We start from the raw sequence: 17,129 nt of genomic DNA, 5'->3' as shown, positions 1-17,129 counted from the left end.
TATATCCTATAAAGTAAAAACTTCCTGGCCCATTGAATATTCCTCCTTAGTTACACACGTACGTATATAAAACCTTGCAGCGTATAACTGTGCTTCCAACGTCTTTTTTTTTTTTTTAGGAAAAAAAAATAATGGTAAAAGAATTGAACGAAGAAATAAATCACTCTTTATGCCTGAAAAAACTTTTATATTTATAGGAAAATATTAGTAAAGACTGAATTAGCAAAATAATAAGCTAGAGCAGCCACATGACCAATAAAAAGGACAAATTAAATATTTGCAAAATTTAATTAATGAAATGTTAAGAGCTCTGAAGAGGAACAAGTCCTACAGCAAAACTCGACAACTATAAAGAAACTTGCGTATGAAATATGAATTACAATAATTAATACATTGAACATAACTAAGCTAAACATTTTCAATACACATAGAAATGTGGGCATAAATTGATCACATGGGCTGAGATTTCTGCACACAAATAAATTTACAGCGCCAATGTACAAAATAAGGTTCCAAATAAATCCAAGCAAGTTCAACAACGCGGGCTTTGAATTTAAAAAAAAAAAATCACCTGGAAACGAATGCAACATTTGTCATTGTTGAACCACGTGCACCACACTAATGAAAATTGACATATCAAAAACAAAAAGTCAGAATACATGCGGAAACCAAGGAGGGGGAAAAAATCCAAGAATTCATTTTTCATTGACTAGTGGAAATCACTTGGGAAGAGTTGCACAAAATCTTGGAGATAAAATACATTCCTGTATGCATAAGCTGACATAATTTTATCCTGAAGAGGCCAAACAAGTTCAATTAAATTGCAAAACTGATAATATACACTTTCCTAATACATGTCTGTATCGAATGTCAAGATTAAAAAAGAAAAAAAAATCCTTTCAAGATTTTTCGCTATATACGTAAACACTTTGCTGAGCTCAACTTTCAGGGAGGATGGTGAAAATCAAAAGGCTGACAATGAGGAAAAAAGGGGGCAAGACTCCTTTCATCTTGCACAGCCCAGATCATCGTCGGCTTCGACTAACTCGTTCAAGGCTGCAAATCCCATGTTTCGGGATACGTCAAGTCAGCCAGAGGGGGCCAAAAAAGGATCTGCAAGATCTCATTATTCCCATGGGTTGCCAAAAAAAATACTCCAGAGAATATACAGTAGCTGAAGCCATGTACATGCAGAGGCACGGCCCATAGCCGACTGCCAAAACTCTAGAATCAGCCATTCTCATCCACAGATAAGTGACTATTTTATGCCTGAGGAGAAACCCTGTCTTGGAGGAACCCCACCAGGTCGTGTCCTATATGGTTTCTCACTAACAAAACGTCTATCAGAGGGTCCAGCCCCAAGAATCCCCAGTGAGTTAGGGTCAGATATTTGGATTCCATTACCCATAGCTCTCTGAGATGGTGGCTGACCTTGAAAATGACTGTCGCCTTCTCCTCTCCTCCTTCGTTTCCAAGCCTCAGATTTTCCTGTATTGTGAACTGGTTCTGGCATTTGATAGGAAGTCACATTTTTGTATCCTCTTTGTCTCTCCATATGACGAGGGAATGAATTAGGGTGATTTCTCCCAAATGGACCAGATACTGACCCATTGATGTGAGAAGGGCCAACCCCAGCCTCCTCTTGTTGCTCCTGTTTAAGTTTGGAATAGATCTGATACAGCCTCTCCCCTGAAAGATGGGAGAAGGTGGAGACATAGTTCCACAGTCGCGTTGTCATCCCTGCAAGTAACAAGGGAACAAAGTCAGACAACGCCAGTCATCCAAGAAGATAAACAAAATCCACATGGTTTAAAAGAAAGATGGGATCAAGATTCAAGACATTAACAAATTGGCTAAAATAACTAAGAAGCGAAGAGCATTAACGTTCAGAACTGGAAGCAGAACTTACTATCTTGCTTATAAGGCTCCTGTTCATGTTCTAACACAATTTGATCTATTCTCAGCCCAAGAAGCTGCAAGTAATTGCGGATTTTGGAAAGCACCTGCAAAAAACCAGGTCAAACATATGTGAATAGTGAAAGTGTCATCATTTTTTTTTTTTGGGTGGGGTGGTGGGGTTCCTTAAGAGGTCACTTTTAAGCGTACCTTTTCCTTTGGGAGGTTGGCACTGGTTGTCTGCAACCTGTGCAGACGTTTCAAGGTTTTCATTTCATCAATCATCACATCCTGACACCATTCCATCCATTTTACTTCCTTGAACTGCTCATACACCTCATCATTGTCAGACATTTCACCCTCTTCTTTTACTATTGGTTCAATCCTCTGGGACCTCAGGGACCTATCCTTTCTCATTTGGGCGTTAACTTTAGAAGAACTTAATTTTCTCTTCTCTGGCCCACGTGCCACTGAAATGCTCATAAGATTTTCCCTCTCCTTCTTGGAAGCCTTGCGGCCCCCTTTACTATTGGCATTTTTACCACCAAGAACAACGAGTTCCTAGATGAATTATAGTCCAGGAATTAGCTCATGCCATTAATGGCCCAAAATAAATAAATAAATAAAGACACCATGACAGGTCAAGCAATACAGTTGCAGTGCAATGAACAAAAATCATTAACCAACTATAGACAAAAGTAGTATGACCCCTGATTTAGGACCGTACTGCAGATCCTGAACCAGAGGTAAGATAATATCTTTGAAGGCACCTGTGAGAAATAACACTAGTGTGATAATTGTTTCAAGATACTCCAAACCCGCTACACCTAAATTGACCCCATTAGTTTCTTCTTTTACAGGGTTCAAAAGAAACCACATCTAAACAAAAAAGGCAACTTCTATTTTCCATTAGGTAAAAGAACTATTAAAACCTTGTATATTATAGCAGTCTTCAGGTATGATTCCCCTGTCATGCAGAGAAACTTTGCAGGGAGATAAATAATACATGCCAAAATAAAAGCAAATCCATTGCAGCACATAAATAATATTGCTTGAGAACACCAGCTTTTATCCTCACATCAGTGTGCCACAGGGATTAAAAAGGAGAAAAGAAAAATCACACTATGATGCTGCTAAGAGTAACCTAAACATGGACTAGCAAAGCTCCTGTAGTTAGCATGCATATCATCACCATACATGCATGGTTAAGTAGAAAAAGAAGTCAAAAAGTAATTTCAATTCCACAAGACCAGGAAGCATATAAAAGCATTGAAACAAGAGAGTAGATTAGATTAACACAATTACATACTTGTTCCAAAAGGGCATTAGCACGATCTCTCAAATTAGGAGCTCGTGGCAAGAAAGTTTCATGGTGATGAAGTTCAACCGGTGCAATCTTCTTCATGAGGCCAAGCCTTTCATCTAATCGTATCTTTTCCCAATTACCAAATCCATGATAATGAATTCCAAGAAGCAATCTTGCATCATCAACTGTCAACAAGTAAACTATTATCAGCAAGACCAGAAATCAACAAACTCATGAAAATGCATAAATACAAACCATAATGGGTAACACCTACTTTGATTCCACCCACAACCTTTAGACCAGTTTGAAGGTTTAAGATATGTTAAAACACGAAACTGTGCAATGGGATCTTCATATCTACTAATGCGCTTTGCCAAGAGTTGGAGTTCTTGAACACGGTTAAGCAGATCATTTGCCTTCACTGGGACACCAAAAAAGTCCAAAAGAGGCCCCTGTATGCAGTTATACATGCCACACATGAAAATGATTAGAATACATTAAGCAATTCCACAAATGCTTGTAAAGAAATTTAGTGCTATACAAACCTTTGGGTCTATACTTCCTTGTTCTGCTGCTTCTTTACAGCCATCAATTAGAGAATTGAAAAGTTCAATCTGAGCTTCAGGCGGAGCAGCCGCAAATGCCCCACCAACCTCAGCAGCTATTAAGTGGATTTGGCTCTCATTCCCAAATTTCATAACCTGATTTTCTTTTTGTGATTAGTATCAACAATAGTTTATAAGGAAAATGATGAAAATAACAAAATAAAGGAATATACAATCAGCATAAAAGCATATTCTGAACAAATCTCTCCAAGATAGACAGGGAGGGAGGGAGGGAGGGAGGGGCGCAAAGAAATGTTTCTAAGAAAGCTATCCCAAAAATTAACACAACTTGATTAAACCCACAGGGATGCCCAAACATGTCTGAGGGAAGTTTTCAGATGTCAAAAAGGTAAACCATGATTTCTACTCTAAGCCAAAACAAGAACCCCCAATTTATGCTCAATTATATTGTCCTATTCCCCTAGGACCACTCCACTCAAAATCTCAAACCGCAGTATATTTCTGAAAACTTGTATGAACAATAGCAAATAACAGCACGAGTAACGTACTCACAGAAAAGGACAGAAAAATATTTATTGCTTCATAGTTGTGTGTACGGAATGATTGGATGTGATTTGAGCTTGTGTTAATTTGGGCCAAAAAAAAAAGAAAAAAACTCGTGCTAAATCACATTAAGGTGACCAACTTAAATTTGGTGCAAGGTTTGCGAAGGAAACAATTATTCAATGGTGAAAACTACTCCACAAAGCGTAAGCCATGGAGGTATACCCTGAGCAAAGAAAACAGCTACACACCCCACGTCAATAATGCCACTATGTTCAATAATTTGCAATCCAGTTTCACTAATAAACTACAAAAAACTAGAATTAGCCCGTCCAAAATTTTGGCCACACTCCCAACATGTTGAATCAAACATAAAATACAATACTTTGGTTATCTTCTTCCCACCTACACCCTGATCCCAATAAATTTTATCGTTGTAACATATTTCTCTGTAAAACTTACATTTATGCAGCAGCAATAATAAGGGGGCTACTTTTTCAGTGGTAACAAGCATGCAGCCGATTTAGAAATTGATTATCAAAATTTTCATATTAAGAAAATGCTGATAGGGCATCATAACATTAAGGCTGCCAAAAATAAGAAATTTAAGGAAATGACGTAACTGGTTGTCAGTTATAATAGGAACTTACAGCACGAGAAAATCGTAGTGCATCTCTTTTAGATACACTCCCATAGGACCAACATCTCACTTGGGCTGATGCTCCCTCAATCATTGGCGTTGCAGGAGCTGAATACTCAGCTTTCCGGCGTTTCTGAGCTCGCTCAGGAGGCTCAGGTTCTTTCTTTTTACGTTTACTACTTCTTTCAGATTGATTGGCCTCTGCGTAACTTTTAATGCTCCTTGCAGCACGTGGAGCCAAAGCTTCCTACAAAAGAAAACAGAAAAAGCAAGGGGAAAAAACAGAAAAAATAGAATTACACGTCTTGAATCGAACAGAAGAGAGAGATATACATGCTAAAACTAAACAAGCAATATTTTAGAAACAAATTTAGGAGATTTTCTAGGGGAAGATCAAAAGAGAACAATACTTCAGCTTGGGCTACTGCATCAGGTTTTATCCAACGACTCCAGAAACTCCCATCATCTTCATCATTGCAGAAATTAGCAACCTGTAGAAAAGCAAGTTGAAAAAGAATAGCAGCTAAGTAATGCCCTGTCCCAACTCAAATTATGCTCTGTAAAATACGAATAATCACACGATAAAATCACATGGAAGAACTGGATATAGGATGTGGTCCCTGAATCGTACCTTAAAGGCACTCAATAATTCATGCGCTTGCTCTCCCTCGGCTTCCTTCTCTTCAACCTTCTCTGCTCTTTCAAGAATCTCATCTATATCCATACTTAAAAGTCGCTTTTTACTCTCTTCATCATTTCTTTCTTCCTTAAAAAGCTCCTCTGCCCCAAATCTCAAAATTGCTGATAGCTCATTCTGTCATGGAAGAAGCACAAGTTTGATACGGTAGGGTAATAAATCAAAAGCAAACACCTAAAGAGTGGAACCAATATGATTCAATAGGTTTTATGTACTAAAATAACAGGGATGATATTAGCCCAGTAATATCATCTACAATGGTATCACATAATCCAATGGAAACATGTCTACAAACCAGCAATTAATCAATTTTGACATGTATCCTTACTTTGTCAAAAAGACCTCCTTTCTTGGCTTCTTTCTTCTCCAGTCTACCCTCTGCATTTAATTTTTGAATGACCAAGTGGTCAAGGACCTACAAAACATGTTCACGTGAAAAGGAGTGTAGAATTATCGGGCTCAAGGCAAATTATGAAACAAATAAGTTATATAGCTCTGCATGTGCAAGAGAAAAATATAGATGCAAAATTCACGTATAAACACAACGTAAAGTTTTTTCTGAAAAATGAATGGATATACTATTAAGTAAATTTATTATGATATAGTAAAAGGAAAGGCAAAAGATTCATACCATCTTTTTCTTAGCCCGTTCTAAAATATCTTCCTCGACACTTTTGCTGGTCAAAAATCTATATATGTTGACAACTTCTTGTTGCCCAATTCTATGTGCTCTGCTCATGGCCTAAAAGAGAATAAAAGATAGAAGTAGGTAACCTAAACCCATTGTTGAAATACCAACAACAATAAACATGATAATAGAAATAATAAACATGCTAATACCTGGAGGTCATTCTGGGGATTCCAGTCTGAATCAAATATTATGACAGTGTCTGCTGTGGCAAGATTGATACCTAGACCTCCTGCTCTAGTTGAAAGAAGGAAGCAAAAATCATCACTACCAGGTGCATTAAAATGATCCATTGCCTGCTGTCGCAACTCAGCCTTTGTACTTCCATCAAGCCTCTGGAATTGAAATCCTCTAAGGGACATGTACTCGGCCAGTATGTCCAGCATCCTAACCATCTACATAAGTATGTGATATATTGATTCAGAATTAGCAATCAATATATCCCCAAGACTAAAGCACATCAACCGCAGCAAGCAGAACACTCAGTAATACTTGAGATGTTTTTTAGGGAAAATCCCAAAAAAATACCTCTTGAATTTCAAAATCTCAAATCAGAAATTACCACAAAAATGTGTTGTCATTTGTTTTTCAAGAATAGTCAATTGCCATTAAAGTGTAATAAATAAGACTAATCTGGAATTTTGAAATTCAAGAGGTTTTTTTTTTTGGGATTTTCCCATGTTTTTATATGACCTCCTAGATTTCATGAACCTTCAAAATAAATAAGACATCAAAACAGCTTTGCTTTCAGACTTCAGAAACTGGAAGTATTCAGACTGATTGGCAACTAGGAATAAACTGTTTAAATATATTATCAATAAGCACCAGTTTTCCCATAGTTCTTCAAGAAATTTTTGTCTTTAATTTTTCTATAGGCACTGAAGAAGCTAAGGCAACTAATTCTTCCAAAACAGGAAGAAGAGCAACCCATCCATTAAGGCTTCCATGACAGCCTAAGAACTATTGGCTGCATCACAATTTTAAATTTTTAACTAAACAGGAACACTTCTAGCGGGCACTCAAGTATCCAAAGACAAAAAACTTCATAAGTACTGATTGGTGATAAATTAAGCATCTTAACAAACTGTGCCAAGCCATTCATGCCAGTAGACTAGTTACTAAGCAGTTTGAACAACATTACCAAGCATAGTTATCTTTTTGCCGAATATCAAGCATAATTATCGCAAGTAAAATTAATTCAACTATACACGTCAGAAATCACCATAATTGTATGTTTAAATTGAGGAGAAGGGAAGGGATGGAATGTTTATTTATATCTAAAATAAAGAGAAATATATAAATCAAACACCCTCCTCCCTTCCCTTCTCCAGTTTCCTCAATACAAACATACCCAACAGTAAAGATTTGAATTGGATCAATTCCTATAGATTTGTATATATACTACCTCCGGTCCTAAATATAACATTCACTTTGTAGTGTAATTTGCACTACAAAGTAGATCTTATATTTAGGAATAGAGGTAGAATAATGCAACATTGTTCAGCAAAAGTTTCAGTAAGATCATTTATCAAGAACTACACCTGGTGAACCAGTTCCAACAACCAACCTGAGAGAATATCAGAACACGATGTTTAGTCTCATGCAATCTAACAAGTAGCTTATCAAGTATGACAAGCTTCCCACTGCTGAAGACAATTCTCTCGAGTTTACTGCTATCACTACTTCCTGAGTCCCCCCCGTAACCATGGTCAGCACTTTCAAACAAGAAGGGATGGTTGCAGCACTTCTTTAATTCAACCACAATGTTAAGTAGAGAAACCTGAAATAAGACAGATAAAGGAGAACACCTGAGCTTGTAAAATGGTCAAGAGCAACGAAATTCAGAAGCAACATGGTTACAGGGAAAAAATCATTGACAAACTGATAATCCCAGGAAATGGAGAGGGAAAAAACATTATATACCACATTTGAAACAATGTCTGTTTAAACAGAACAACTGGAAAGATAACCCATACAAGCAATATTACTTCTACCATCTTCCCAAATCAGCATCATGGAGAAAAAACACAGGCACCACATAAAATAACTCAACAAAATTATTATAAAAAGATTATAAAACAATAGTAAGATGACCTGATTCCCACGAACTCCTTTGTTCAAATCATGAAAGTTACGTTCCAAAATCCACTTGTAATACCTATACAAATGCAAAGGTAGCAGGAACATAAAAAGCGAACTCACAGGGTGGCTACGAACAATATAATTAAAACAAAAAAATAGTACTCACTGTTTTTGAAGAGGAGACATTTCAACTCTGAGTATACGCTCAATTTTTGGGGGCAACGATTTCTCTACATCTTTTATGACTCTTCGGAGTATGTGAGGCTTCAATTCCATATGAAGATTGGCAAGCTAACATGTAAAATGCATAGGCATCAATTTACCCGAAAGAAAAACTCTTGAACAAGGCAATTAAGGAACAGATAAAATGGGGGGGGGGGGAGATAATAAAGGCAAACCATACCTCATTCTCATTGAACAAACTCAGATTCTTATAGTTTTGAACAAAATCATCCTTGCTCTTGAACTTATCAGGATCAAGGAAATGAAGCAAGGCCCTAGGAAACAAAGAAAGTAATCTGTTATAGAGAAGTGAAGAAAACTGAGGGAACCAAAATTAAGATGCTAATATCTTTCTTGATAATTTCCTTAGAGTGTATACATACATATGTATGATAGTTAAAACTGAGAGAAAAACAACCACAAATAAACAGAGTGGTGTTCACCACAACATTAAAACCATCAACTGATCAACCAATGGAACAGATTGATCTACGTCAAGTACTCAAATAAATGTGCTCCGCTATAGAGTACTTGCTTATACCGTGACATGAGACATGCTCTGTTTCTACCATGGAAACTGGTAAACTGTAGTTTCAACACATGACAACATTAATATAGAGCTAGCACTCAGAAGCAACTAAGAGGCTAATGAAACAAGAGAAGCATCTTAGAAGAAGGAATATGATTTCTATCTTTCCTACATGAATATCATATATGCATAAGGATCTATAGTACATGTGCCAGCTAATTATTGCATCAGGCATTTAGTTAAATGTGCATTCAATGGAACCTTAATAAAGATGAAAGCAAAATCAGATTGCATTATGAGCTCAGAATTATTGCCATCTATCCAAAAAAATAATAAAATCTGTTATTGTACAAAGAAGATACTCTCCCTTTAACAAGCCAAAAATAAATGAGAATGCTATTTAGTTACCACAGCTCTTCAACACTGTTCTGTAGGGGGGTGCCAGTGATAAGCAATTTGTTCTTGGTGCTAAATTCCTAGGAAATCAGAAAAATAAAGTAAGTTAATATTCCAAAAGGCAAAAAAAAAATAGAGAGAGCATCACGAAATACTGTCAACGTGGAAATTAAGAGGAAACGTTACATACTGAAAGTGTAGTGTACAGCTGAGCCTCGCTATTTTTCAGCCTATGAGCCTCATCAACCATCAAATAATTCCATTTAATCTTGGAGAGAACAGCTTTATCCTTCAGAACTACTTCATATGTAGTCAAGAGGGCATTAAATTTTATAGGCCTGCCAACCTTTTTATCATTATGAAATTCATACAGTTGACAAACCTGCCACCGGAAAGCAGACAATCAAGGGGGGGCAAATTACATGACATTTAACATTAAAAACAATTGAACACAAAGTGTTTGCAGCTTTCTTTAATATTCCCTAAAAATGAAATATATAACATTACAACATTAAACCATCTGCACGAAAGTAATCAAGCAGAACAAATTGCTCCGATGTTAATTTGAATCACAAATACCAACGTCTAGAAGAGCTGATTTCAAACTCAAAGGCAGCCGACAGAACCACCCCCCATTCATCGCAGCTAAATATTATGCCAGCCAACTCAAATAAGATAAATCACTACAGTTTTCTCTGTCAAAAGAACCCCGCTTTACAAAGTGGTGCTCAAATTGACAGTTTAACATTCCTGATCAACATCACATTTGAATGGAGAAACACAACACAAAACAATATAGGCATTGAAGACCAAAGAAAACAACAAAATTTGGTATATCTCCGCGATTAAATTAAAGGACAATTGAAATAACAATTTGATTGATGGGTTCAAACATGGCTGCCATATCAGCATATCCCAACATATGTGACGAATTGCAAGCAGCAGTCCCACACTATTAAAAGTTGATGAACTCAAGTGCACAGTAGGGATTTAAACGAACAAAAATTGTCTTAAAAATATATATAGCTCCAATGAACCAAGCTTGTGGCGTTTAAAATAAACAAAACAGCATATGCAACCATGGCAAATAAGGTTAACTTCAATGGACAACACAGCAACTAAGCACATACCAAGAAAATGCGGTCGATGAGACAGAAAATGAGTGGAACCATAGCCATCTTTTCATGATTGAGAAACCTATGGTAAACGATATCTTAAAGCACACATAAAGTGTTTAAATGAAAAGAAACGGGGTTACAACACCCATTGACATTTGAAGATAACTAATAATCTCTAAGAAAAGAATCGTTGATAAAGGGTAAAAACCTCTTCCAAATGTACATTATTGCCCATTTTCCTCTTGAACATTTGAAAAGAAAATTATAATATAAAAAATAACAAAAAGGCAAACAAGCATATATGACTATAACTTATCCCACACTAGACTAGATCCCAACTTCACTAACCTACTTTTGTATATGTAGTAGGTATAGGATCCAGGAGACACTATGTCCTTAAAACTAAATCAGCAGACTCACTGCCCCCACAGATATGAAATAAGGGAATATCAAAGCCAGTGGGATAATTGTTAACATTCAAACCAGCAAGGGATTAAATTTTCCACCCATTCTAGGCTTTATTTTAGAATAAATGAAATTTATATTGATCAGCAGTTAAACTGAGAGGAAAGGGTTCCAGCAACACGTTAATAATCAAATATCCTACTCACTGTGTAATAACTTTCACATGTAGACCAGGAATTCAAGAAATAGCTCTTACCTCTCGCCCTGCTCGATTACCAACATATACAATAATATTCATATCAGGAAGCCACTTCCTGAACTCTTTGGCCCAGTTTGACAAAGTAGACAAAGGGACAACTACAAGAAAGGGGCCATGGATTTGCTGGGCATTCTGCAACAGGGAAATGATATAATTATCTTCAAAATAGCAAAACATCAGAAAGGCAAACAGAAAACTTGTATTATACCTGAAGAAAACCAAGCATCGATACTGACTGAACAGTTTTACCAAGACCCATTTCATCAGCTAAAATAACATTTGTGTCATTTCTCCAACTGTCATACAATAGGGAAAATTAGAGCATCTGTCAGTGAAAAGCATGATGTATTCAGACATGTATACATACCTGTTAACAAGAAAATTCAAGCCCTCAAGTTGATAATCACGAAGCTTTCCCCCCTTCAACCACTCAGGCTGTTCATCAAGCTTCCTCAAACTTGCTAAATAATCATAAAAGCACATATTAAAATAGCATTCTTTGCATATGAAAAATATCACATATTCAGAACAAGAAACTGGAAAATTATCCATAGTGCCAACATGTATCTGAAAAATATAGAAGAAAGCAGAATAAAAATAAAAGGAAGGCACCAGAGTGAAATGCTCATCATAAAGAAGATTTCATTTATCAACTTTCAAATACTTGCTGTTGAGTAAATTAAACATAAGTTTGTCAATAAATGCTTTTAAATTTAGAATGGATATATCAGTTCAATAATTCAACTTTTAGACTAATAATCTGATAACTTGATTTGTTTTCAATCATAGTGGCAATTAAATTTTGTAGGAAAACATTAACAATATGTGAAAAGACAGATAAGTTCCCAGAGAAAATACTACCACTGCACCTTAAACTTACACCAAAAAACAAATATTAACACAAAGTATTCAATCAATATGGTTCCAACTACTTCATAATTTCATGTCATGATAAAAGCTTTGAAGTAAGAGTATTGAAATTCTGACGCACAAAAAATTGCAGACTTAAAAATCTCTTTTATGTGTGAAACAGTGAGTGGGCAAAAACCATTGAAGTATCAGAGAATTATTTCCAATAGATTCATTCAATTAAATCTAGACCCAGAAGTCTCTACATATGAACATGGTTACACCAATCTGCAACACACACGGTTTTAAGGCCTAAGCTTCAAAACCGGGCCAAGCATGAGAGAAGGCAACCCTGTTAGATAGCACTATTAGCATAATAATATGAAAAGAATTTAAAAATCCGTTATGTAAATTAGCCAAGAACATAAAGGGAAAATGATACATATAGAAGGGAGAGAATGGGCTAAAATAGAAATATATCATTCAATAGACACCCGTTTATAGAAGGGTGTCTATTGAATAGGATACTTCCCCATATATCAGAAATGCCAAGACTTGCCAAAGTAATAATGCACCAAAAGCCAAATGAAGGATACAGTGCAACCAAGGCACAATTGCAAATATACATAGTTTCATTGAAATAAGGCACAGAAATATGCATTTCACATCAGTCTCACAAAATACACAGCCTCATACCAGTTTGAAAAACACTAAATAGACACAAACCTTTACTTTTCTTGCGTTGTAGATCTACACTCTTTCCTTGAACTGACATTGCAGCCTCACGAGCCTGCTCAAGAGGTAACAGAACAAAATGCTTACTGCTATTGGATAAGTAATTTAAGAACATTAACAGATTTTCCCCATACGGATTAGCTTGCTGACAATAGACAGCACTGTTAAGTAAAAATACAGGTCCCGAAATACAAGTTGGACTGAAACTATAAGATAAATCCAACAGCCTATACGACTCCTTCTGAGACATGCTCGTGAGGTAGAAGATGGACAAAATAACTATTGATCGGAAGGAAGAAAATATAAGCATTGATCCCAGCAAATCAACCACGGTGCAGAAGTTAGACAATCAATTGCCCTGTCTCTTGCAACATCCAGGCTCCCAATCAAATGAGTGGGTGTGCTTGTATGTGTCAAATGCACGGAAGGGAGGACACTATCATGGCAACTTTTGCAACTTCAATAGTTTAGAATACTCTAAAAGTAGGGCCAACACCTAAGAGATTTTATTCTCCTAAGTGCACCAGCAGGGCCAAAACCTCAGAACTTACTCTCCCTAAAACACCATTCCCATGCAAGGGATTCAGACCTAAAATTCACTTGGGGAAGGACCAAGTCTTGGTTTAACACATGCTAGCCCAAGAATATGATGATCGCACATTCTCATCTATCAGCTGAATTGACGCCAATTTTTAAAATTGGAGCTCATGACACACTCAAATTAGAGGACAATGACCGCAGAAAGATTCAGTAAATTACTTAAATATAAAATGCATAGAATTTTCTCAGACCTCATTTTTTATCTGTATTTTCTGTTATTCCCTAACAGTTGCATAAATGAGATCATTCAATTACGTAACAGAACACGTAAAACTCATTCTATTGTAAATGACACAGGAGATACTTCTAAAAGTTATGAGATATAGAATATAAATGGCATTTTTGTAGTACTATTCAAAAGTTATTAATAGTGTTGTGTGTAAGAAATACTCTTCCTATTTATTTGGACAAATACTACCCACATAATACTTATAAACCTCTAAATTGCTGAGTCCACATGCTTGTCGTAGAGTACCTACTTCATGCCACTTGTTCATAAGCTTCCTAAGTCAAAGAAAGCCCTAATCTTATTTAGGCCATGCCATCTAAATTTGGCTATTTAATCTGCTGATCCCTGTACTTCATGATTCGGTTACAACTCAATCCGTAAAAAACTAGACATTTAAGTACATGGACCAATAGATTAAACAGCTAAAACTTGAGGGGCCGAGTTGAATAAGTTAAACTTCAGAGACTGAGCTGTAAGCAAGTTAAAACTATGAGGACTAAATAATTAATTTTCCCCAATAAATTATTAAAATAAAATGAAGTTACCTTGTACTCATCAATAGCATGCTGAGCAAAAGCAATATCTGTGTCTTTCTCCCTGGTAGAAAAGCCAACCAAGAAAAAAAACATTAGTATTCCACACTCGAAGGTACCAATGCACAAAGATCAACTAATATTAACGGCTGCAGCATAAAATAGAAAACATTATACCCACAGGTAAGGACCTAAAACAAGGAGGCAATAAGATCAACTGTTCCTTTCTAATTAAAAGGCCTTAGATAAGAACAGAAAAATAAAGGCACAAGTTAATCTATAATTAGCTTTACCCTACCATGTCACTTCAGCATAAGACAGCCCTTGCCACTTGACCAAATATTCTATAATAACATTGCCAGAATTATCTTTGCTGATTCTATCCGCAATGATTCTTTCCACCTAAACAAAATATGACTAAATTAGATGCAGTGCATCATAAAACAAAGAAAAGTGGAAGATCAAAGTCATAAAACGCAGAAAAACAAACCTGGCTATTTTGCTTGATAATATCTAAATCCATCTCCTTACTCACATCATTGACCTCAATCTGCAAACAGCCCCATTAAATGATTAAAAACTGAAACATGCCCAACGCTTGGATAATGTCAAGATACAAGTCGAAAGTAAGCTTTGAATGATAATCATTCAGGAGAAAATTGAAGTACAAACATAAAACATGGAATTAGTTCCCCTAACAGTGCGCTATAGGAATTAAATATACATATATATAAACACTTAAGAAAAGATCAAAACCATAGGAACATCAACTAAATGATTGTAACCTGCAGCAGTTAAGCAGAAGTAAAGGGATACACAATTTTTTTTAAGAAGCACATAACATATTACCACTACTTCTCTCACAGTATATACACTAAAAAGTTTACTTACATGTAAATTATTTGGAAAATACAATGCAGTTTTACTCATAACAAAAAAATATTTCAACAACACCAGAATGTCCAAGGGGATTGGGTAAGGCTATATGCTTCTGTCCAAACACAATTATTTACCTCCTCTCTTGAGATTGTGTTCCTGTACCGGATGTCCTCCGTCACTTTCTTCATATAATTTAAAACCTTCTTAAAACCACTGAGCTGCAATCTCACAAACAACAAACAGCAGGTACGCCACTTGAGCAAGAAAGACACACAGAATAAACCTCAAATATAAAAGATGTGCAAAATTAACTCAAAGAGGAGTAGAATCATCACTTAGGACTTCAAAAAAGGGGGAAAATAAAAACAGAGGTAGATAAAGCAAATAGCATCAACAATAAGGATGAGAAATATACATTTTGCAGCTCAGCAAATGACTTCCATTGACAGTGCAAATGTGACTGGCCTTTCCATTTTATTAAGAATTCCATCTCATTCCAATCAGGTTCAGAATCAAACAAATTACTCCATAAAACAGGTTCTGTTGATCTATTATTCCTCCGCGCCTCATCAGCCATGCCCTTTGGCTGATGCCAAAGCACCTTTTCAATGGAGTCACCATCTTCCTCTTCAAGCTCTTCCTGAAGAAATGGATCACAATTCAGAATAGTTGGTAGAAAACAATGGGAAATTGAAGAAAAAGAGAACATTCGTGGAATTAAAGCCAATAACTAGTTAACCACACACCTTCAAGTCATGTCCACATGGCCCAGAAAATAATTGTACTATCATTACTTGAGAATTAAACCATTTTTCATACAATTTCCATAATCATCAGGTCAGGAGCAAGCAAAACCCTTAAAAGATAAAGAAATAATGACGTTAAAACAATACCGCCACTTTGAACAAAGTTCAGGCATACTGAGGCTATAAGTTAAGCTAAATCAAAGACTTACAAAGAGCCTACTAGCATGTAACAAACACATCAAACTATACCCCTTTATATCACCCAATAACGGAAAACAAACATAATGAAATAAATAAAAAGTCATCTCAGCAGAAAGAATAAAGTATTATGTCTTAAAAACCATAGACAGTGCAAAGGAATACACTCTATATCTCACCTGCTATAACCACTATGATTCAATTTTTTCAAGCTTCCTTACACGTGAATAACACAACCCAACATAATGGAAAATCACCACAAAGATACATTCCAGAACACTTGCAATTATGTTCAACATAGACAAAAGCATCAATGAAAAGCATGTATTTTAGGCAGTACTTTTTGGGACTTCTTCTTCTTCCCTTCATCTGCTTCTTCACTTTCTTCACTTTCAACATATGACACCTTCTTCCTAACTGTCCTACTAGATGTGCGAACCTCACTGCTCTGGCCAGAAAAACTAGCAGCCGCAGAAGAACGAACATTATTCTTGCGAGCATTTGCACCTCTCTTTCTCATGCTTTTGAAATCATCATCACTTTCACTTTCAGAATCCTCTGCTGTTGACGCATACTCTTCAAAAGATGTCTTAGGCTTTCTTTGCCGACCAGACGCACCAAATGATTTGCGTTCTCTAGTAGGTTTTACAGTTCGTCCCACTTTGCCACGTTGCCGACTCGTAGGTTTTCTTCCATAGTAGGTATCATCATCATCTGAAACATCTAGATTATCATCACTATCATCATCTTCATCTGATTCTTCACCCTCCCAATCTTTATCCTGAAATCATTATTAAATTTAATTGCTATCACAAATACGCACCAACTAAAAGCAAAATATGCAAACTCCTAAACTAACATGAAGCAACAAAAGACCAGTTAGATATGCAACCATCTGTAAACTAAACTTCTTTCTTGTATTACCCACACCTGTCTTCATCACACCGGCACTACAAGAAAGAACCAGTTTGATCTAATACCATAAACTAAACCAAAGAAAGTAGAGAAATTTT

At 36.2% G+C, this 17,129-nt stretch overlaps 1 protein-coding gene across 1 annotated transcript; it reads right to left on the bottom strand.

Annotated features, from left to right (window-relative positions):
- Nucleotides 1-676: 676 nt before the first annotated feature.
- Nucleotides 677-17,066, bottom strand: LOC114748980 (protein CHROMATIN REMODELING 5-like; the record flags this gene model as incomplete). The annotated part of the gene is made up of 29 exons (XM_028937443.1): nucleotides 677-1,740; nucleotides 1,910-2,003; nucleotides 2,107-2,457; nucleotides 3,206-3,387; nucleotides 3,477-3,654; nucleotides 3,748-3,903; nucleotides 4,962-5,198; nucleotides 5,362-5,442; nucleotides 5,583-5,765; nucleotides 5,977-6,063; nucleotides 6,280-6,390; nucleotides 6,489-6,731; nucleotides 7,904-8,116; nucleotides 8,431-8,494; nucleotides 8,585-8,709; nucleotides 8,822-8,915; nucleotides 9,578-9,645; nucleotides 9,756-9,947; nucleotides 11,345-11,479; nucleotides 11,556-11,643; nucleotides 11,715-11,808; nucleotides 12,923-12,986; nucleotides 14,306-14,357; nucleotides 14,592-14,695; nucleotides 14,784-14,843; nucleotides 15,307-15,390; nucleotides 15,588-15,812; nucleotides 16,457-16,897; nucleotides 16,976-17,066. Coding segments are annotated over 29 exons (4,579 nt in total), but the record flags the coding sequence as incomplete, so codon positions are not given.
- Between the last annotated feature and the right edge of the window lie 63 nt (nucleotides 17,067-17,129).

The sequence above is a fragment of the Neltuma alba genome, unplaced genomic scaffold (assembly GCF_004799145.2).
Source record: "Neltuma alba isolate B1F8T4 unplaced genomic scaffold, ASM479914v2 tig00005882_pilon, whole genome shotgun sequence".
Classification (NCBI taxonomy): domain Eukaryota; kingdom Viridiplantae; phylum Streptophyta; class Magnoliopsida; order Fabales; family Fabaceae; genus Neltuma; species Neltuma alba.
Note: the sequence above shows the minus strand (reverse complement) of the source record. Positions and strands in the feature narration are given on the sequence as shown.